The sequence below is a fragment of the Podarcis pityusensis genome (genome assembly GCF_964106645.2).
Source record: "Podarcis pityusensis genome assembly, chromosome: 16".
NCBI classification, from domain to species: Eukaryota; Metazoa; Chordata; class Lepidosauria; order Squamata; family Lacertidae; genus Podarcis; species Podarcis pityusensis.
The window spans coordinates 5,187,723-5,209,912 of record NC_138041.1 but is presented as its reverse complement, the minus strand read 5'-3'; the positions used below and the strand labels follow the sequence as shown (position 1 = coordinate 5,209,912).

General features: G+C 48.7%; 1 protein-coding gene across 2 annotated transcripts; it reads left to right on the top strand.

Moving 5' to 3' along the window:
* The first annotated feature begins 1,404 nt into the window (after nt 1-1,404).
* LOC308465036 (uncharacterized protein) lies at nt 1,405-22,190 on the top strand. Of its 2 annotated transcripts, XM_080984845.1 has the most exons (6): nt 1,416-2,147; nt 4,091-4,411; nt 7,868-8,185; nt 21,181-21,279; nt 21,377-21,426; nt 22,002-22,190. In XM_080984845.1, the coding sequence occupies exons 1-6, from the start codon at nt 2,105-2,107 to the stop codon at nt 22,032-22,034; spliced, it is 864 nt and encodes a 287-aa protein (XP_080840971.1). In that variant the 5' UTR covers nt 1,416-2,104; the 3' UTR covers nt 22,035-22,190. The 2 variants fall into 2 exon arrangements, with proteins under 2 accessions (XP_080840972.1, XP_080840971.1); XM_080984846.1 differs by lacking the exon at nt 21,181-21,279 and having other exon boundaries at nt 1,405-2,147.

The window sequence follows — 22,190 nt, the reverse complement described above, 5'->3', positions numbered from 1 at the left end:
CTTTATTTTATTATTATTATTTAATAAATTTGCATACCCTCCTACACCCGTAGATCTCAGGGTAGGTTCACAACAGAAATTCTTTGCTGTCTTTTGTAAGAACGATAATGTTTCTGCGTTTAGTGGCGCCAATATGTGTCACCAGCTGCTACATACTGTTGTCGGGAAGAAAAACAGCATTTATCTCAGGCTCATTCTCTGAGCGAATAATAAGGATGGGGGAATATCTCAGTTTCAGGTTCACTCAGGTTTTAGTTTTGCCGATCTTAAGTTTAACGTAATAAGGTCAAAGGGAGTCCATCTAGTCCACCATGCTTTTCTCACAGGGGCCAGTGGCGGATTTACGTATAATAATAATAATAATAATAATAAATTTTATTTATACCCTGCCTTCCCCAGTCAAGACTGGGCACAGGGAGGCTAACACCAGGTATAGAAACAATTGATTAAAATATAACTTAAAGTACAACATTAAAATGCAGCCTCATTTCAGTAGAAACTCAAATAAAAAATGTTTCAATTTTTTATATTTTTTATATTTTACATTTTTATTTTTGTTGTTAGCTGTCCTGTGCTCAGAAAGTCAGGCTATGAAAGCTTGATAGAAATAAAATAAATACAATCCTCCACTTTTCTTTCATTTACTCCCTTAATTCAACTTATATGTTTCCTCATATTTCAACACAAACCACTAAGCAATTTATATATCCCAACAGAAAAGAATCCATAGTTAAATGTATGTACGTTATCAATTCCAGATTAAAGCTAAACACTACTTCTAATAGCAATTCCACCTTTTAAGCAATGTACTTAGGCAACCCAGTCAAATAATAAAAGTATTATTATTATTATTATTATTATTATTAACAATGCACATAAGTGAAATAAGAACCATTGAAGCAAATAATATATGAAATGTAAAAAAAAATCAAGACATATGGTATACAATTATGCTATGCATCTTCTAGAAAATCTCAAACGTTTTAATTTCCAGAGATGTAAAAAGCAACTTCCACTTTCTCAGAAATGTACCATCCTCTTGCAACCTCTCTCAGCTGTGTATATTCTTTGACCCATCAGATGTCAAGGAGATAAACAACTACCTGACATTTAGAAGACATCTGAAGGCGGCCCTGTTCAGGGAAGTTTTTTTAATGTGTGACATTTTGATGTATTTTTAATCTTGGTTGGAAGCCGCCCAGAGTGGCTGGGGAAGCCCAGCCAGATGGGCGAGGTACAAATAATAAATTATTATTATTATTGAATGATTGTGCAGCTGGAACCATCCTCGCTGTAGCGCTCCCCCCACCACTAAAAGCACCCCCCCTCCCTGACCCCCAACCTGCATCTGATCTGCAACTTCAAGGAAGAGGTCTAGCTTTTTGCAAAGAAACACCTCCCTGTGGGCGGTTCAAGGTGGGGATGGAGCCACTGAGAAAGGTCACTGTCTGCCTCCCAGGCAGACAGCGAGGGGGAATCAGCCACCTGAATTCAACAGAACCACCACTGAACCTGAATTGTTTGAGACGTCGAACCGACAGCAGGACTGCAGCTCAGTTTTGATGCCCCTGGTACTGTTTTGAATCCCAGAGCTTAGCTATCAGGTTTCGACAGGCAGATTTGGGTTGTCTCTGCAGCACAGATTGGCAGGTGTTTGGAAGCACCCAAAAATAAATCTATTTTTTGATCAAAACTGGGGGAAGATTTGGGTTTGCTGCACCGGATTTTGAATCCCAGAGCTTAGCTCTCAGGTTTTGTCCCATATCTGAAGATCTCTCATGCCGTTAAAAGCCGGCCCTATTATTCGGCAGATTTGGGTCGCCTCTGCAGCACAGGTTGGTCAGTGTTTGCAAGCACCAAATCGTTTTCTGTTTCATAAATATATTTTTTTGATGAAAATTGTGGGAAGGTTTGGGTTTGCTGCACTGGAGAGCAAAGCACTAGTCCACATCTTCCTGCTTTCGTGGTTGAGGAGAAAAGCAATCATCTAGCATTCCTATTCCAACAACCTTCTCTGGATTTCGCCGGCTTCGCTCCCACGGAATTCGTCACACAATCCTGACGTTTCGCCCTCGCCCAACAAAGGACTGCACAGAACCAGGAAATGTTTGTATCTTTTCTTGGGATCATGCTACTTTCTCTACGCAGTAAGTATTTCTGGAACCTGATAAGTTTAACAATTCGTGGTGAGATGAGGTTTCGATGGATTTTATATACAGTGGTACCTCGGGAAAAGTACTTAATTGATTCCGGAGGTCCGTTCTTAACCTGAAACTGTTCTTAACCTGAAGCACCACTTTAGCTAATGGGGCCTCCTGCTGCCGCCGCGCTGCCGGAGCAGGATTTCTGTTCTCATCCTGAAGCAAAGTTCTTAACCTGAAGCACTATTTCTGGGTTAGCGGAGTCTGTAACCTGAAGCGTATGTAACCCGAGGTACCACTGTATTGGTTCTGCTTTTAAGACTGCATTCCTGAGATCCCTTCTTATGAAGTAAAGCAGCATTGAACACAGTGAGACTTATTTCTGAGTAAATATTTATAGGATTGTAGCGTGCATGGATGTTTTTTGAATAAAAACATGAGTAAAATCGCCTGTCTTCACCAGCAATGGACAAACCATTCGGTTTTGCCTTCTTTCAGTTTGTCATCCCTTCCCAAGAAACCTGCTTTCCGCCACATCTCTGCATCAATTTGCAAATGTTTGTTAAAAGGCTGTATTGAAATATTTATCCATTTCCACAAGCATTTCCCATAATATATACCTCTTTGTATAACGCATGCATATTTGTGAAGAATTTTGCAAAACATGTGCATTTTTGCAAGCAATTTCCCATAACATAATGTAGCTTTGTTTTCGCATTGTTTTCACTAATAGCTGCACACTTTTGGGTTGGAGAACTACCCTGAAATATTCAGAGTAACGTGAATTTTGTAGGAATGCTGTGTTTCCATCTGCTTATGTTTTCAGGAAGCACAAATTAGGTTGGTTCCCATTAAAATGAAAGCTGAACAAACTTCTCTCCCACCTCAAATCTTCAGCAGTCTTGACAAATAGCAAGATGCACTGCAATTAAACGATGAGTGTTTCTGATTTTCATGATGCCATTTCCTTTAACTTCGCAAAAAGAAACACATCTTTAATTCTATATAGTACAATCTACCGATTCAGTTTCAGTAATCAGAAAAGTATATTTATCTCTGCGTACATTGAATAAATATTTGAAGTTTCTTATTTGGAACCTGGTTCAGGAACTTGACTGACATGTCTCCTTCCCTAAGGAGCAAAAAGGAGGTTGGTTTTCTTTTTGCAGCTCTCAGTATATAAAGTTGCTTAAGCACATTTGTTTGGCAGGGTAATTGCTCCACACAAGAAATCTGCTTGGAATTATAGTAGTTGCTAATTATGTAATGTAAAATTTGTGATGCTATGCGACACCCGCAGTGCTTCTCATTTTAGGGGGTAAAACTTAATTTTTGCAAATTTCTTCAGTGAGGGGTTTTAAAACTATGTTTTGGTGTGTGTGGAATTCAAATCTGCCATTATTTTTGTGACTGGACAACATTTAGCTTTGTAAGGCTATGTTTGGCAAAGAAGCACATAAACTGCTTTCAGAAAACCAAATACCGTACTTTAAATTTTTCTGAAAATGTCAGGTGATGCTGAATTAGCAGCAGCAGGAGGAAATAATTCATAATAACTATAACTGCAAGTGCTTGGCAATTATTTTACTTACCAAGCAAAGCTAAATTATATTAATTTAGCCTAAATATCTTTTGCATTCTCAAGTTATGTTACAACTTTTCAGCACCCCTCACTTTCGGAAGTTGAAAAATTCAACACATCTGACAGAAATCAATTTTTGTGTGTGCATTCTTTTATTGAGGTTTAGTAATCCTGTATCTTACCCCCCCCCCCATCAAGTGACAATCCAGACAGGGGCAGGTAAAGGGGGAAGCAGCAAACAGGTCTGTCATACGCACCCTATTTTAAAATAAATGTTATATAGTCATGGGGTGGTCATCTTGGTTTTCTATTTAGTGGGACCAACCAAATAGGACCAACCACACATCCCTTTGCTTTCCTGTTGCAGCTGCTGGATCACGGGAGATCACCGAAATCCCTCAGACGCTGGCAAGGGTCTCAGCATCTCCTGGCGCCACTGTCAACATCAGCTGCAACATTCCAGAAGGGACTTTTGTGTCGGTAGTGAGCTGGTACAAAGAGGAACATGAAGGGGGACTGCATAAGATTGCAGAGAATTATACCACTCAAAAACCAGGAGCAAAATCCCCAAGCCAAGTGAATCTGACCCGACACAACGTCCAGGGAAGAGATTCTGGGGTGTATTACTGTGCTGGAGCTATGGCTCAGAAATTCACCTTCCTAAGTGGGGTGAGGCTGATCGTCTTAGGTGAGTGGCTCAACAGATTTCAAATACTTATGTTGTTTATTTAATATACACCCAGTCCACTTCCAAATCTGCCACAGGCCTCTAAAGGTAAAGGGACCCTTGACCATTAGGTCCAGTCGTGGCTGACTCTGGGGTTGTGGCACTCATCTTGCTTTACTGGCCGAGGGAGCCAGCGTACAGCTTCCGGGTCATGTGCCCAGCATGACTAAGCCGCTTCTGGCAAACCAGAGCAGCGCACGGAAACGCCGTTTACCTTCCCGCCAGAGCAGTACCTATTTATCTACTTGCACTTTGATGTGCTTTCGAACTGCTAGGTGGGCAGGAGCAGGGACCGAGCAACAGGAGCTCACCCCGTCGCGGGGATTCAAACCGCTAACCTTCTGATTGGCAAGTCCTAGGCTCTGTGGTTTAACCCACAGCGCCACCCGCGTCCCTGCCATAGGCCCCTAGCAAGTTTCAAACAACAGCACACAAATAACTGCCCAATATCTCCTCAAGTGAAGACCCACAAAATAATTGAGTTTCTCTACAATCTCCCCAACACCTTTTAGTTAATCCTTTCACAGCTTTGTTATCTGCTGCACCTGCCTGCCTACCTAGTTTCCTGCCGCAGATATATTTAAAGACATTTTTATTTGTTTGTCCTAATCTGTTAGAAGAAGAAGAAGAGTTTGTATTTGATATCCCGCCTTTCACTCCCTTTAAGGAGTCTCAAAGCGGCTCACATTCTCCTTTCCCTTCCTCCCCCACAACAAACACTCTGTGAGGTGAGTGGGGCTGAGAGACTTCACAGAAGTGTGACTAGCCCAAGGTCACCCAGCAGCTGCATGTGGAGGAGCGGAGATGCAAACCCGGTTCCCCAGATTACGAGACTACTGCTCTTAACCACTACACCACACTGGCTCAAGCAATCTGCTCCCCAAATCTTATCTTCTGTTAATTTTGCTTTGTGGGTCTCTCCACCCTGCTCCAGTCCATGTCTGGACGAAGCTTCCATTTCTTTAAACAAGCTCTCTTGCCTTTTTTGTTTTTAGCTTTTGTGACACTGCTGTATAACCACGCTGGCATCTTCAGTGGCAGGGGTGGGAAATGTCAGGCCCAAGGTGTGTGAATGTGGCCTCTAGGCTCCTCACTCTCAGGGCCTGGGCAGACCCCCACAGGACATGTTCCCACATCGACCATGCCCTGCCCCCTTCAGGTCAACACCCCTCACTGTGTCTGTTCCACCCCCCAGTTTAAATGCTTTCGCCTGGCTGAAATGTGTCATTGAACTGCGATAACGCCTCTTGCTGGGTGGAGGATGAAGACAGGGTTGCCATATTTCAGGAATCCAGACACAAGAGTTATTGACCTTTCCTTTCGCCATGTTGCTGAGCTTTAAAACCACTTTCTGAGCCACCTTTTTACAAACTTCGGCAAAACCCCCCACAACCAAACCACTTCCAGAATGGGTTGCCATATGCCTGGGTTTCCCCAAACATTTGAAAGAGCTGCAGAAAATTGATGCTTTCTTGATCTGCGGAGTGTTTGTTTTATTTTGTGATCATGGTGAGCAGCCAGAAGCGATCGTATCTTAAGTGACTCGCCCTTTCAACTTCCTTTCAACAGACCCTCTCCATTGTGACTGGTTTCCTCTCTCGAAAGTAAAAGTGGCTGCGCTTGACTTTGCGAGGGGCTTTTTCCCACTGACCTCTGTCTCCGCAGAACCACACAAACGTGTGGCACTTGAAGGGGACGCATTGTGCAATAAAAGAAAAGGAAATAACGCCTTATAAACACAGCATCCGGTTTGAAAGTCCCGTTTAGTCCCCCCCCCCAGCCCAGTAGAAAACCAGATAAGTCTTTTGGGCCTGCTTAAAATTTGTGTGAGAGGGGGGCATGTGCCTGGTCTCCGTTGGCTTCCACAGTTGTGGGGGCCATCCACAATTGATGCTGCAGGTGGACATTTGAATGGCGCCTCTGAAATAGATTCTGAAGGGACTCTGGTCTGAAACCACTTGGAGCCAGTGTGAAGCTCCCATTCTCATTTCTCCTGCTTTCATGGCCACCTGAGGCAAGAAAACAAGATGGCACCTTCTCCTTCCACATACAGAATCCAACTGGGTTGACATTGGGATTTCATTTAAGCCCTGGACCCAAAACTGCCTGTTCCCCTGTGTGCAAGGCAGTCTGCCTTAGGAGACGGGGTGAGGGGATGGCAGGGAGGGGGTTGCCTCCCCCCCAATATCTGCCATCTGAGGGTAGCTGTGCCTCACTCTAGCAAATTGTGATCTCCATTCTGGGACCTTCTGGTGCCGGGCAAGAAATAAATGTATTAATATGACTATTAATACTAATACAGTCCTACCTTGGAAGTCGAACAGAATCCGTTCCGGAAGTCCATTCGACTTCCAAAACGTTCAGAAACCAAAGCGCAGCTTCTGATTGGCTGCAGGAAGCTCTTGCAGCCAATTGGAAGCCGCAGAAGACGTATCAGACGTTCGGGTTCCAAAAGAGCATTCGAAAACCAAAACAGTCACTTCCGGGTTTGCAGCGTTCGGGACCCAAAACGTTTAAGAGCCAGTGTGGGGTAGTGGTTAAGAACGGTAGACTCGTAATCTGGTGAACCAGGTTTGCGTCCCCGCTCCTCCACATGCAGCTGCTGGGTGACCTTGGGCCAGTCACACTTCTCTGAAGTCTCTCAGCCCCACTCACCTCACAGAGTGTTTGTTGTGGGGGAGGAAGGGAAAGGAGACTGTTAGCCGCTTTGAGACTCCTTCGGGTAGTGATAAAGCGGGATCTCAAATCCAAACTCTTCTCTTCTTCTTTGAGAACTAAGCTGTTCAAAAACCAAGGTATGACTGTACTACTAGTAACAGATAGGTAGCCGTGTTGGTCTGCCATAGTCAAAATAAAAAAAATCCTTCCAGTAGCACCTTTAAGACCAACTAAGTTAGTTCTTGGTATGAGCTTTCGTGTGCAAGTATCTGAAGAAGTGTGCTTGCACACGAAAGCTCATACCAAGAACTAACTTAGTTGGTCTTAAAGGTGCTACTGGAAGGATTTTTTTTATTTGTACTACTAGTAGATATTGATAGGGCTAGGCTTAATCAACTATGGCTTAGATTTAGATTATGGTCTGTAGCATTTGCTTTATTTATGTATTGCATTTACACCCCCACATTTTTCTTCAAGGAGCTCCAGGTATTGCACTTGGTTCAGCTGCTCCTCACTGATCCCCAAAGCAACCTGTGAGGGAGGCTAGGCTGAGACTGACCCAAAGCGAGCTTCCTGAGGATTTGAACCCAGGTCTCTTCCAGGCCCCAGTCCAACACTCTAACTACTTCAGCGGTCGTTGGGATGGCTGTTTATTGGGTCTAGTTTGTTGAGGAGCCATGTCACCCCCATGAAACCTACGAGAGGGATTAAGATAACGATCTGAGGAGCCATTCTCATGCGATTCTCCTTCTCTCCTAGGAACTTCTGGGCCAAGACTTTCCCTCCTTGCTCCTTCCGCTGCAGAAGACACAGAGCTCTCCCACCACCTTCCCTTCCTCTGCCTCCTGATTGACGCAAACCCTGATGAGGATACTTTCTCCTGGGATATTGGTGGGGAAACCTCTCAGGACCGGAAGGATGGTGACGGGATCGATGGGGAAGGAGCCTTCACCGTTTGGAGCCTGAAGCTGATTCCTCCAGAGAGATGGAGCCAAGGGATGGCTTATTCCTGTTCAGACCAGGAGAAAAGAAACATCAGTGCAGTGGTCCCTTCGAAGACAGCATCTACAACCCAAGGTACCTTGTAACCAAATAGCTGGTTCCGTTTATAGCTTTTCCATGGACTCCATTTCCCTAAATGGTGAGAATTTGCAAGGGCACATACCTTTCCTGTGGGGCCATCAGGACATGACTTTATTGGGATGTTGCAAAAGTCCTTAAGATCATAAGAAGTGTCTGCTGCCTCAGGCCAAAGGGGGGGCATCTAGGCCAGCATTCTGTCATCACAGTGGCCAAACAGATGCCCTAAGGGGAAACCAGTAGAGTGGTAAAGGGACCCCTGACCTTTAGGTCCAGTCGCGGCCGACTCTGGGGTTGCGGCGCTCATCTCGCTTTATTGGCCGAGGGAGCCGGCGTACAGCTTCCGGGTCATGTGGCCAGCATGACTAAGCCGCTTCTGGAGAACCAGAGCAGCGCACGGAAACGCCGTTTACCTTCCCGCCGGAGCGATACCTATTTATCTACTTGCACTTTGACGTGCTTTCGAACTGCTAGGTTGGCAGGAGCAGGGACCGAGCAACGGGAGCTCACCCTGTCGCAGGGATTTGAACCGCCAACCTTCTGATCGGCAAGTCCTAGGCTCTGTGATTTAACCCACAGTGCCGCCCGTGTCCTCATAGTACAGTGGTACCTCGGAGGTCTGTTCTTAATCTGAAACTGTTCTTAACCTGAAGCACCACTTTAGCTAATGGGGCCTCCTGCTGCCATTGCACCACCGCTGCATGATTTCTGTTCTCATCCTGAAGCAAAGTTCTTAACCCGAGGTACTATTTCTGGGTTAGCGGAGTCTGTAACCTGAAGCGTCTGTAACCCGAGGTACCACTGTAGTTAGGAGCTGAACGCGAGAGCAACTCTCCCCTCCTGTGGTTTCCAGCATTGCTGCTCCAACTGGGCAGACAGAGCATAGCCACTGTGGCTAGTAGCCATCAATAGCCCTCTCCTCTGTGCATTTGCCTAGTCCTCTTTCATCATCATCATCATCCTCATTTATTATTCATACCCTGCCCATCTGGCTGGGTTTCCCCAGCTACTCTACGTGGCTCCCAACAGAATTTTAAAAACACGATAAAACATAAAACATTGAAAACTTCCCTAAACAGGGCTGCCTTCAGATGTCTTCTAAAAGTCAGATAGTTGTTTATTTCCTTGACATCTGCTGGGAGGGCGTTCCACAGGGCGGGCACCACCACTGATAAGGCCCTCTGCCTGGTTCCCTGTAATCTCACTTCTCACAGGGAGGGAATAATAATAATAATTTATTATTTATACCCTATTCATCTGGCTGGGTTTCCCCAGCTACTCTAGGTGGCTCCCAACAAAATAGTAAAAAAACGATAACACATCAAACATTAAAAGCTTCCCTAAACAGGGTTGCCTTCAGATGTCTTCTAAAAGTCTGGTAGTTGTTCTTCTCTTTGACATCTGGTGGGAGGGCGTTCCACAGGGCGGGTACCACCACCGAGAAGGCCCTCTGCCTGGTTCCCTGTAAATTCACTTCTCGCAATGAGGGAACCGCCAGAAGGCCCTCGGAGCTGGACTTCAGTGTCGGGGCAGAACGATGGGGGTACAGACAAGGTTGTTCAGTTTCTGTTAATTGATTCTCATGGGAAACTTGCAGATTCTGGCTTCAGACAATTAACTCAAGGCAGTGTCAATTTACTCTTGGCAGAAAGCCCAGGTCTGCTTGACCTAGAAACTACTTACTCTGATTGGTTAACGACCAGCACTCAACTCTGTTATCTAGGGATGGCTAGCACAGTTTGATGTGAGGTGTGTTAGGAGGAGAAGTGCTGTGTATGGTAGAGAGAGAGAGAGAAAGGATTTATTTTGCTTTGATTTGTATGCAGAAACTCTGCTGGTTTTATTTTTCCTTTTAATAAATCCTGTAAATAGTTATTCTGAGTCTAGCTGACTAGTCATTACCGCCGCAACTAGCTTCCTCGCTGTGCAGGAAAACTCTGCTACGTTTGGGCTAAAGCCAATAGGGCTATGCCTGACACTTCAAAGTTCCATGAGGTTATGGGCATTGTGCTGCCAACCTGAGTTGTGGTGGTGTCAGCATCAACGGTGTTGGTTCCAGTAGTTCCAGAAGTTGTTGTTCCTGTTGGTGCAGCAGATGGACACTGGCTGGTTCCTGACTGTGGTGAGCTGGTGACGCAGTGGACACAAGGACAACAGCTGCAGCGTGTGAGTGCTGGGTGCTGTGGTTCCTGTTCTCTCTCTCGGTGGTCGTGAGTAGCTGGTTCCGGGTTCCAGGGACATCGCTCTCAAGATGGCCTCACAACCAGTTCAGATGGCTTTTGAGCGTCTGAATGACTCCAATTACTTGCTGTGGTCGGAACGCATGCAGGCAGTGCTGCAGAGGGATCGTCTCTGGCAAGTGGTGAGTAAGTTTCCTGCAAAGCCTGATGATGAAGACCTCGATAAAGACCAAAGAGCAAGGGCCACAATTGTCTTGGGGCTGGAAGATTCCCAGTTGCCGTATGTGAGGGGAATCAAGACAGCTAGAGGTGTGTGGCAAGCACTTAAAGAACTCCATGTGCGTGAGACAGCGGTTTCCAAGCTGTTCATTCGCAAGGCATTGTACAAGGCAATGTTACAGCCTGGGGTTACAATGCAGGAACACCTACACAGTTTACAGTTAAAGTTCGCTGCGCTACAGGAAAGAGACTGTGCGTTAGACCAGCAGGAGAAGGTGGCTATTATTTTGAGTTCTCTCCCGGAAAGCTGGGATAATTTAGTTTTGTCTCTAGAAGGCATACAGGAGCGTGATTTATCAGTCAGTTACGTTACTGGGCGTTTGATTGAAGAATGGCAGAAGAGGCAAGAAAGGTCGTTGGCTGCAGAGGCTTCTACAGGTGGACGGTTTGGAAGGAGTTCTCATGCCGTGCCAGAGGTGAAGCAAAAGCAGCGTACTGGTGAGGAGTCAGCGTTTGCTGTTAGGCGTTGTTTCCGATGTGGGTCTTCAGCGCATCTAAAACGACAATGTCCGGAGTTGGTCAAGTCTCAGTTGCCGGTGCAGGAGCAGAGACGAGATCAGCAGCAGCAGCAGCGTAAAAAGAAATTCTTCAAACAAAAACAGTCGGCTCAGCTGGTGACCGCCGAGGTCAAGATTGCTGATGAGAAACAAGCTGTCTGGGTGGTCGATTCTGGAGCGTCTCGGCACATCGTAAATTCAGATGAATTGTTTGTTTCCAAGAACTCAGCACAGCGCAGCCAGGTGGCTCTAGCAGACGGAAGTACTTCCGAAGTGATTTCGGGGGGTGCAGTTTTTGTTCCTTGTCTTCGTGAATGCCTGCAAAATGTACTTTGTGTGCCGTCATTAAGGAGCAATCTGATGTCTGTAGATTGTTTGCTAAAAGCTGGGTTTAAAGTGTATTTTGAAGGAGACAGTTGCATTATTAAGAAGGCTGGTGAGATTTTAGGCACTGCTAAGTCAGAGGGAGGCTTGTTTTGGCTTAAAGCAGGATCTCAAGTTGCAGCAGTAGTCAGTAAATCTCAGCCTGCAGTGAATAACAAAGCTATACATGACAACTGTGTGCACTTATTGCATAGGAAAATGGGGCATGCTTGCTGGAAAAGTGTACTAAAAATGTCTGAATTGGCTGATGGGGGTAATTTAAAGAGTTGTAACAAGTACCTTGATTGTAATGTCTGTAAAAAGGTTAAAACCCACAGAGTCTCTTACCCCAGAAGTGACAGAGTTAGTGAATCACCGCTACAGCTGGTTCACATGGACGTAATTGGTCCATTTGCTGTAAGCAGGGGTGGAGCGCGCTTTTCACTAACAATTGTGGATGATGCCACACGTTATTCTTGGGTTTTCCCCATGAAGAATAAGGGTGACGTGTTCACTAAGTTTAAAGGCTGGGTGGCATCTGTGGAAAGATTTCTGTCCATTAAACTCAGAAGGATTCAGACAGACAGAGGTGGCGAATTTATGTCAAATGCCTTTAGAGATTGGTTACAAAAGGGTGGCATTGGGCATAGAAAAACGAACGTTTTTTCCCCAGAGGAGAATGGCGTTGCAGAGCGAAAAAACAGATCTTTACAAGATATGATGTTTGCCATGCTTGATGATGCTGATTTGCCCATGTCTTATTGGGGGGAGAGCATGCTCACCGCGTGTTATCTCCAAAATAGGCTCTTTCATCAAACAATAGGTACAACCCCGTACTTTAAATTGTTTCAGAAAAAACCTAAAATTGACCATTTGCATGTGTTTGGATCAAAAGCCTGGGTATTAATTCCGAAACAAATGAGAAAGAAGGGAGATCCTAAGACCAAACAGTTAGTGTTTGTGGGTTACCAGGAGCTGGGAAAAGGTTTCCGTTTTGCTGAAGGGACAAATGGCATTGTGATCTCCAGGAATGCCAGTTTTTGTGAACATAGTGGCTGGGAGAGACTACATGCCAATACTGAGGTTTGGTTTGAACCTTCCCAGGAGCTTCATGACTCTGAAGGTAAACATAGAGAATCAGAGTCTGAGGGGGAGGAAAGTTCAGATAAGAGCTCTCAAGAAAGTGGAATTAGCCAGAGACCAGTTGCTAAGCAACAAAAGAGAGGTCGTAGTTCTGAGGAGGAAAGTGGGTCAGAAGAAAAATTTTCTCCCAGAAGATCTAAAAGACAAAACAAAGGAGTGCCTCCGGTGCGTTTTTCTCCAGATACTGCAAATGTGTTTAGTGTAATTGCAGAACCCAAGAGTTTTCAGGAGGTGTTAAAGTTACCAAAAGAGGAGGCAGAGCTCTGGAAACAGGCAATGGAGGAAGAGATGTCCTCTCTGAATGAGCACAAGGTTTTTACACCAGTAGCAGCGCCTGAGGGGGCAAAGATTGTAGGCTGCAGGTGGGTGTACAAACTTAAACCTCTGGTGACAGGAAAGTACAAATACAAAGCTCGTTTAGTGGCTCAAGGATATTCTCAGAGGCCTGGAAAAGATTATGACGAAACTTTTTCCCCTACTGCTAAGGGGGACAGTGTAAGGCTGATTCTAACACTTGGAGCAAAGAGAAAACTCCTGTTAAACCATTTTGATATCCAGACTGCATATTTACATGCATCAATATCAGAAGACCTGTATCTAGCCGAACCGCCTGGTTATGAGACAGGTTCCAATAGAGTGTTAAAATTAAACAAAGCTCTATATGGTCTCAAACAGGCTGCAAGATCTTGGAACAAATGTTTCCATGAGGCCTTAGTGTCATTTGGTTTTAAGCAGAGTACAGCTGACAATTGTGTTTATGTACGTGGTACAGGCAGTGATCAAGAGTTTTGTCTGATTTATGTAGATGATGTATTGTATGCCTGCAAAACAGATAAACAAACTAAAAGGTTTGCCAAGCAATTGTCCAGTAAGTTCAAAGTGAAGGACTTAGGCCCGGTTAGGACATATCTAGGGTTGGAAGTGTGCTGGGCCCAAGATGGCAGCTGCCTAATTAGTCAGCAGAACAAAGTTAAACAGCTACTGACTACATACAGGATGCAGGATTGCAAAGGGGCAGCAGTGCCTATGGATCCAGGTTTCATAAAAACACTTCATGTAGATGAGAGTCCTGAATTTGAACATCCTGATGTATATCATTCTGTAATTGGAAGTTTATTGTATCTAGCACAGTGGTCCAGACCTGATATTAGCTATGCAGTAGGCATATTAAGTAGATTGGTCTCAAAACCCACACTAAATGCCTGGAAAGGGGTAAAACAAGTTCTGAGATACCTCAAACAGACAATTGGCTATATGTTGCAATTAAATTCTTCAGAGGATGAAATGTTGAGTTGCTTCTGTGATAGTGACTGGGGAAATTTGCCAGATAGAAAATCTGTCACAGGACTAGTCGTAATGGTCGGTGGAGCTTTAATCAGCTGGCGGTCACGCAAGCAAGATGTTGTAAGTGTGTCATCAACGGAATCCGAATATGCCGCATTGAGTGAATTGTGCAACGAGGTGATTTATTTCAAGCATTTGTTAACAGATTTAAATGTAAATTGTGGAGAACCAGTACAAGTTTACATTGATAATCAAGCTTGTATAACCTTAAGTAAAACAGAGGGTTTCAAATCGCGTTCCAAACATATCTCTGTAAAATACCAAAATGTACGTTGCTGTGTACAAGACAATATAATCACCTGTACTTATGTATCAAGTGAAGAAAATGTAGCAGATGTGTTAACTAAACCATTGGCAAAGGTAAAGAACAAGCGAATGTGCAAAGGTTTAGGTTTGCTGGAAAAATAATCTCCTACATAGGTGTATTTAATGTTAATTGTTCAGCAGAATCTGTGAGGGGGTGTTCAGTTTCTGTTAATTGATTCTCATGGGAAACTTGCAGATTCTGGCTTCAGACAATTAACTCAAGGCAGTGTCAATTTACTCTTGGCAGAAAGCCCAGGTCTGCTTGACCTAGAAACTACTTACTCTGATTGGTTAACGACCAGCACTCAACTCTGTTATCTAGGGATGGCTAGCACAGTTTGATGTGAGGTGTGTTAGGAGGAGAAGTGCTGTGTATGGTAGAGAGAGAGAGAGAAAGGATTTATTTTGCTTTGATTTGTATGCAGAAACTCTGCTGGTTTTATTTTTCCTTTTAATAAATCCTGTAAATAGTTATTCTGAGTCTAGCTGACTAGTCATTACCGCCGCAACTAGCTTCCTCGCTGTGCAGGAAAACTCTGCTACGTTTGGGCTAAAGCCAATAGGGCTATGCCTGACACTTCAAAGTTCCATGAAAGGTATACTCAACCGAGGCCATTTAGGGCTTTCAAGGTCAGCACCAACACTTTGAATTGTGCTCAGAAATGTACTGGGAGCCAATGCAGGTCTTTCAGGACCGGTGTTATGTGGTCTTGGCAGCCGCTCCCAGTCACCAGTCTGGCTGCCGCATTCTGGATTAGTTGTAGTTTCTGGGTCACCTTCAAAGGTAGCCTCACGTAGAACGCATTGCAGTAGTCCAAGTGGGAGATAACCAGAGCATGCACCACTCTAGCGAGACAGTCTGCGGGGAGGGAGGGTCTCAGCCTGCGTACTAGATGGAGCTGGTAGACAGCTACCCTGGTGTGATGGCCTGGGATTCCGATTCGGAGGATGAAACAGAGGAATCCCAGCCTGCACAGGAGTCCCCGCCTCCAGGGCCGGCTGAACTGGGGCAAGGCCTAGATGCTGAAGAGCCTGCACCTGTGGCAGTGCATCAGGAGCTGGCCCCAGGTGAAGCCCTTCTGGCCCCAGAGGGGCTTGATGACTCAGTGGCCACAGGTGAGCCTCCTCCAGGGCCCAGTAACCCTTCGGCCTCTCCTGATCTGCAGAGGCTTAGGGCAGAGAGGCGAAGGGAACTGGTTGCCCCCAGGAGGAGTGCTCGCCTTAAGGCCAGAGGAGGCGGGGCTCCTGGGGACCGGGACCGCCCCTGGCCTTAGAAGAGGATAAAAGCCCAGTCAGCCCGGCCCCAGGTTGCGGGAGCAACGTCGTTGTTGGCTTCGGACCTTCCTGTGTTCCTGATCCCCGCTCGGCCTCCTGTTCCTGACTATCCGGTACTCCTGTTCCCTGCTCGGCTTCCTGTTCCTGACTATCCGGTGCTCCTGTTCCCTGCTCGGCCTCCTGTTCCCGACCATCCGGTGTTCCTGTTCCCTGCACAGCCTCCTGTTCCAGCGTTCCTGTTCCCCGCCCGGCTCTCTGCCTCGGACCTTGCCCCTCTTCGTGTGGACTCTGCTACACCCAAGGTACCTTACCCCCGGGACCAGCACAGTTTGCTCCCGCCACACCCGCACTTCCCCTTCGTAGGGGTGTGTTCGGGAAGAGCCAGAGGCCATGGCTGAACAGGCGGCTGCACTGGTGGCTTTGGCCCAGGAGAACCAGGCCTTGACTCACACCGTGCAGCAGCTCAGCGACGCGGTTGTGGCACTTCAGCAACGCTTGGAAGCCCTACCGGCTCCTGGGGCCGACGCCCCGGCTCCGGGCAAGTACCCAGTGGCTTTGCCTGAGAAATTTGATGGAGCCCCGGCCAGCTTTCCCATGTTCCTGGCCCAGGCCAAGCTGTATATTCAGGGGCGAGCCCGGAACTTTCCTGACGACCGCACCAAGGTGCACTTTTTGATTAGTTTGTTAAAGGACCAGGCGGCCAAGTGGGCGTTGCCGCTACTCAGGCAAGACTCCCCCTTGCTGGCAGACTATACGGGGTTTTGCAATCGTTTGGAGGCCGCGTTCGGCAACCCCCAGAAAGAGAGTCAAGCCAACCGGGCGATTCGGCGTTTGAAACAGGGCAAGTCCACGGTGGCCACATATACCACGGAGTTTCGGCTGTTGGCACAGGACTTGACCTGGAATGACTCGGCACTGCGGGACCAGTATCTCGAAGGGCTTTCGGACGAGGTACTGGACCAGTTGGCCACAATGGAACGCCCCACCACGCTGGACACTCTCATTCAACGGAGTCTACAAATAGACGACCGGTTGGAGGATCGTCGTCAGGCCCGGGGTCGCCGACACTTCCAGTTCACGGCACCAGCTTTTTCCGGCAGCCCCACGGTCACAACTGATTTAACGGAGGAGCCTATGCAGCTCGGGGCAGTGCGGCCACGCCTTTCCCCCGCAGAGAAGGCACGGCGTCGGGAGGGAAATCTCTGTCTTTACTGTGGCGGAAGTGGACACTTCGCTCTGTCCTGCCCTGAGAAACGCCAGCCGCAGGGAAACCGCCAACCCCAGTAGCTGATGGCCCTAGCTACCGGGGGTCCCAAACCGTACAGAATGGGCCCGCACCAATGGACTTGCAACATCTTATGGTTTTGGTACGTTTATACCCTCCAGGTGGGCCCTGGATCCTCACCCATGCTTTGGTAGATTCAGGGGCAACCCGCTCCTATATGGACGCTGCTTTTGCCGCCCATCATCAGGTGCCACTTCGGAACAAGCCAGTACCGGTCCAGGTGGAAGCGATTGATGGACGACTTCTGCGTTCAGGTGCCGTTACTCAGGAGACCCAGCCCCTGGTCCTGTGTCTCCAGCAGCACCGGGAGTTGCGAACTTTGGACATTGCCTCTATGCCCCGCTTCCCCCTGGTGCTCGGGATGGACTGGCTGGAAGCCCACAACGTTCAGATTGACTGGGTCAAACGGACCGTGCACTTCCCAGACCCATGTTCCCATGCTCAATCCGGAACGCTGGCGGCCGCGCCCTCAGAGGAGGCAGCACCCACGCTCCCAGCCGTGTACCAGGACTACCAGGACGTGTTCGAGGAACGGGGGGCAGACCAGCTGCCGCCACATCGGCCTTTTGACTGCGGCATAGACCTCCAACCCGGAGCGCCTTTACCAGTGAGTCGCTTATATTCCCTAACAGAGCCAGAGCGCGAGGCTTTGCAGGACTTCTTGCGCAAGAACCTGGAGCGTGGGTTCATTAGGCCTTCCACCTCGCCTACCGCGGCACCAGTGCTTTTCGTTAAGAAGAAATGTGGGGAACTCCGCCCTTGCCATGATTACCGAGCCCTGAACAAAATTACCGTCCCAGACCGGTACCCCTTGCCCCTTATCTCGGAGCTGCTGGAGCGGGTGCAAGGGGCACAGGTGTTCACCAAGCTGGACCTCCGGGGGGCCTACAACTTGATTCGGATCCGAGCCGGGGATGAGTGGAAGACAGCGTTTGGGACCCGGTACGGGCAGTTCGAATATTTGGTTATGCCTTTCGGTTTGTGCAACGCGCCTGCTGTGTTTCAACGCTACATCAACCACGTGTTTCAGGACTTGTTAGACAAGTACGTGGTGGTGTATTTGGATGACATACTGATTTACTCCCGTGACCCGGCTTGCCATGAGGGACATGTCCGGACCGTGCTGCAGCGCTTGCGTGAGCACCGTTTGTACGCAAAGCTCAGCAAGTGCAAGTTCCATCAGCGGACTGTGGACTTCCTTGGTCACCGGCTCTCTCCAGATGGGGTGCAAATGGACCCGGGGAAGGTGACAGCGGTTCAAGAATGGGCGGCACCCCGGAACTGCAAGGACCTGCAGCGTTTCCTGGGGTTCGCCAATTACTACCGGACCTTCATCGCTGATTATGCTCATCGCACCACCCCGTTGACCCGGCTACTGCGCCCAAAGACGCCGTTTTCCTGGGACAAGGAGGCAGAGGAGGCGTTTCAGGGGTTGAAGGCCTGTTTCCAGAGGGCACCAATCTTACAACATCCTGACCCCTCTCGACCCTTTGTGGTGGAGACCGACGCTTCCAGTACGGCTCTCGGTGCCGTCTTGTCTCAACAGATTGGTCCTGAAGCGCCACTCTTACCCTGTGCCTTCTATTCTCGCCAGCTCCTACCAGCGGAGCGTAACTATACTGTGTGGGAGCGGGAACTACTGGCCATCAAGGTAGCCTTTGAGGTCTGGCGCCACCATCTTGAGGGGGCACGACATCCGGTGGAGGTGAGAACCGACCACCGGAACCTGGAGTACCTCCAGACCACCCGCAAGCTGAACCAAAGACAGATCCGGTGGGCGTTGTTCTTTTCCCGGTTCCAGTTCCGGATCCGCTACATCCCTAGCTCTCAGAATCAGAAGGCGGATGCCCTGTCCCGGAAACCTGAAGACAACACAGACACGGTACAGCAAGCAGAACCCACCACGATCCTACCTCCGGCTGCATTCCTGGCCACCCAGGAGGCGCAGCCACTGCAGGTTCGGGTGCGGGAACAGCAGCGGGTCGACGCTTGGGCCCAGGAACGACTCCGGGAGCTGGCTGAAGGGTCCAGCCCACAGTATCCGGGGCTGGTCCTGCATCAGGGCCTTCTGCTGCACCACGGTCGTCTGTACATCCCGCCAGGGCCACTACGGCTGGAGGTTCTCCGGATGGCCCATGATGCCCCAGCAGCGGGGCACTTTGGACGGTATCGGACCACCCATCTGGTCAGTCGAGAGTTTTGGTGGCCCCGCCTGAAGGCTGACGTGGCTCGCTACGTTGCTGGTTGTGATGTCTGCCGGCGCGCCAAGGGACCTACCGGGCGACCCCCCGGCCTACTTCAGCCATTGCCAGTTCCACCGCGCCCTTGGCACACGGTTTCGTTGGACTTTGTAGTGGACTTACCCTCGTCTCGTGGCTGTACCTGCCTTCTGGTTTTCTCCGACCATTTCACCAAGATGGTGCACTGCGCTCCCTGTCCATCTGTACCCACAGCCAAGGAAACTGCTCAGCTGTACCTTCAGCATGTCTTCCGCCTGCATGGCCTACCTGAGCGCGTGGTGTCCGACCGGGGCGTTCAGTTCACATCCCGGTTCTGGCGAGCACTACACCAGACCCTCGGGACGGAGGTCTGCCTCTCGTCAGCCTACCACCCACAGACCGATGGCCAGACGGAACGGGCGAACGCGGTGCTGGAGCAGTACCTCCGGTGTTACTGCAGCTACCAGCAGGATGACTGGGTCGACCACCTGGCATTGGCGGAGTTCGCCTACAATAACGCGGTGAATGCGTCCACCCAGCAGACCCCGTTCCAGGCCAGTTATGGTTATCATCCACGGCTGTTTCCAGAGGTGCTGCCGGCATCCGCGGTCCCGGCGGTGACGGAGTGGCTTCAAGAGCTCCAGTCCCAGCAACAGCTTTTGGTGGAGCAACTGCACCAGGCCAAGGAAGCGTACAAAGCCCAGGCCGACCGCCACCGCCAGGTGGGGCCGGAACTTCGCGTCGGTGACCTGGTTTGGCTCTCCACTCGCCACCTCCACCCCTCTCGACCTTCGCGGAAGTTGGACGCCCGCTTCACCGGCCCGTTCCCTATCGTAGACCAAATCTCTCCTGTGGCATTCCGTCTCCGGTTACCCACAACCCTGAAGGTTCACCCGGTCTTCCACAGGTCCCTTTTGAGTCCGGTGGCCCCACCCGACGAGTTCCACCCGAACCGTCCCCGACCGCAGCCAGTGTTGGTTCGGGGAGAGCCTGAGTACGAGGTGGAACGCATCCTGGACTCCCGATACCGCAGGGGAAAGCTGCAGTATCCCATTGACTGGAAGGGGTACGGACCGGAGGACCGTTCCTGGGAACCAGCGGCCAATGTCCATGCACCTGCCTGCCTCCAAGAGTTCCATGCGACGTACCCCGGCAAGCTGGGTCCGGACCCTCGGTTGAGGGGGGGGCCTGGGAGGGGGGATGGTGTGATGGCCTGGGATTCCGATTCGGAGGATGAAACAGAGGAATCCCAGCCTGCACAGGAGTCCCCGCCTCCAGGGCCGGCTGAACTGGGGCAAGGCCTAGATGCTGAAGAGCCTGCACCTGTGGCAGTGCATCAGGAGCTGGCCCCAGGTGAAGCCCTTCTGGCCCCAGAGGGGCTTGATGACTCAGTGGCCACAGGTGAGCCTCCTCCAGGGCCCAGTAACCCTTCGGCCTCTCCTGATCTGCAGAGGCTTAGGGCAGAGAGGCGAAGGGAACTGGTTGCCCCCAGGAGGAGTGCTCGCCTTAAGGCCAGAGGAGGCGGGGCTCCTGGGGACCGGGACCGCCCCTGGCCTTAGAAGAGGATAAAAGCCCAGTCAGCCCGGCCCCAGGTTGCGGGAGCAACGTCGTTGTTGGCTTCGGACCTTCCTGTGTTCCTGATCCCCGCTCGGCCTCCTGTTCCTGACTATCCGGTACTCCTGTTCCCTGCTCGGCTTCCTGTTCCTGACTATCCGGTGCTCCTGTTCCCTGCTCGGCCTCCTGTTCCCGACCATCCGGTGTTCCTGTTCCCTGCACAGCCTCCTGTTCCAGCGTTCCTGTTCCCCGCCCGGCTCTCTGCCTCGGACCTTGCCCCTCTTCGTGTGGACTCTGCTACACCCAAGGTACCTTACCCCCGGGACCAGCACACCTGGACACAGAATTGACCTGCGCCTCCATGGACAGCTGTGAGCCCAAAATGACTCCCCTTTTAAAGTGCTCCAAGTTGGTGGTCTTCCCTGCCTCTTGTGGAAGAGAGTTCCATAGATTAACTTGCTCTCCCCTTTGCCCTAGACTGATCCACCAGCCTCCACAGTCACTGACCCCCTTTTTCTTCCTCTCTCTTCCACCTCTCCTCTCGCAGAGGACTGCAGGAACATATTGCTGATTGGGATACCCTGTTTAGTCGTTGTCCTGCTGATTCCCCCTTTGGTCCTGCTCCGCAGAAAACTTCGATCTGGAGGTAATGCCTTTGGGGAATGAGCAGCGTCACGCGGATCTGTTCCTCAGGTTTTCCTTCTGATTAACATTTCTTCTTCTTGTCCCTTTTCTCTTCCCAGGTAATGTTGATGCACCAGTAAATCGACTGCCCGTGAGGGAGATCCCACAGGTAATTCACCATCCCTGCATAGTGAAGTTTTTATTGATTTATAAAAAATATCTGTACACTGCTGTGTCATAAAGAACATATAAAAGCGGTTTACAGTGATAAAAGTATAGAACCGTATAATAAAAACCATAAAAAGAAGTTGAAAACAGACATTGTGAAAGGATGTGCTCTTAATTGCTGGCACAGTCCTATTTTATTTATTTTATTTTATTATTATTATTATTATTATTATTAAAGACCTTTAAATGTCATAAATTACTATTGTGCAACTAAGAAAAGAAAAATATTCTAGGGCTAACACCCTGAATCTAGTGAAAATTCTCCTTTTAAAAAAAAAAAAATGCATTACTTTTCAATAGTCATAGCTTTGTAATGTTGCTTTTGCAACGGAAAGTGCGTAAGGCTCACGAGGTGAAAATGGCTAATAACCACAGGAAAACAAGATCGCTTTTAAAAAAATAAAAATGTTAAATTGGTCCAAGAAAAGCGGGGGTGGGGTGGGCGTTTTGCCTTTACAAATGTAGAAAGAAAACAAAACACTAAGTGGCCTCTGGCTTTTCCATTTCCCCTTCTAGACCGAATATGCAGAAGTCCGTTGCAAGAAATGAAAAGTCCCGTTCAAACCAATCGATACAGTCAAGTGGTTAAAAAAAGCATGGTTTATTAGAAGGAGAGACAGAAGGAAGAAAATCAAATCAAAGTTTAATATATTTTCCTCCCCACTTGCTGAATGTTGATGCTTGTATTAAACTTGATGTTTCCTC

Excerpts from the sequence above, each read along its gene's own strand:
- LOC308465036 (XM_080984845.1), top strand. The coding sequence starts at position 2,105 with ATGTTTGTATCTTTTCTTGGGATCATGCTACTTTCTCTACGCA. Across the intron at positions 4,412-7,867 it reads GGTGAGGCTGATCGTCTTAG|GAACTTCTGGGCCAAGACTT; the intron begins GTGAGTGGCTCA and ends CTTCTCTCCTAG. Across the intron at positions 21,427-22,001 it reads CCGTGAGGGAGATCCCACAG|ACCGAATATGCAGAAGTCCG; the intron begins GTAATTCACCAT and ends TTCCCCTTCTAG.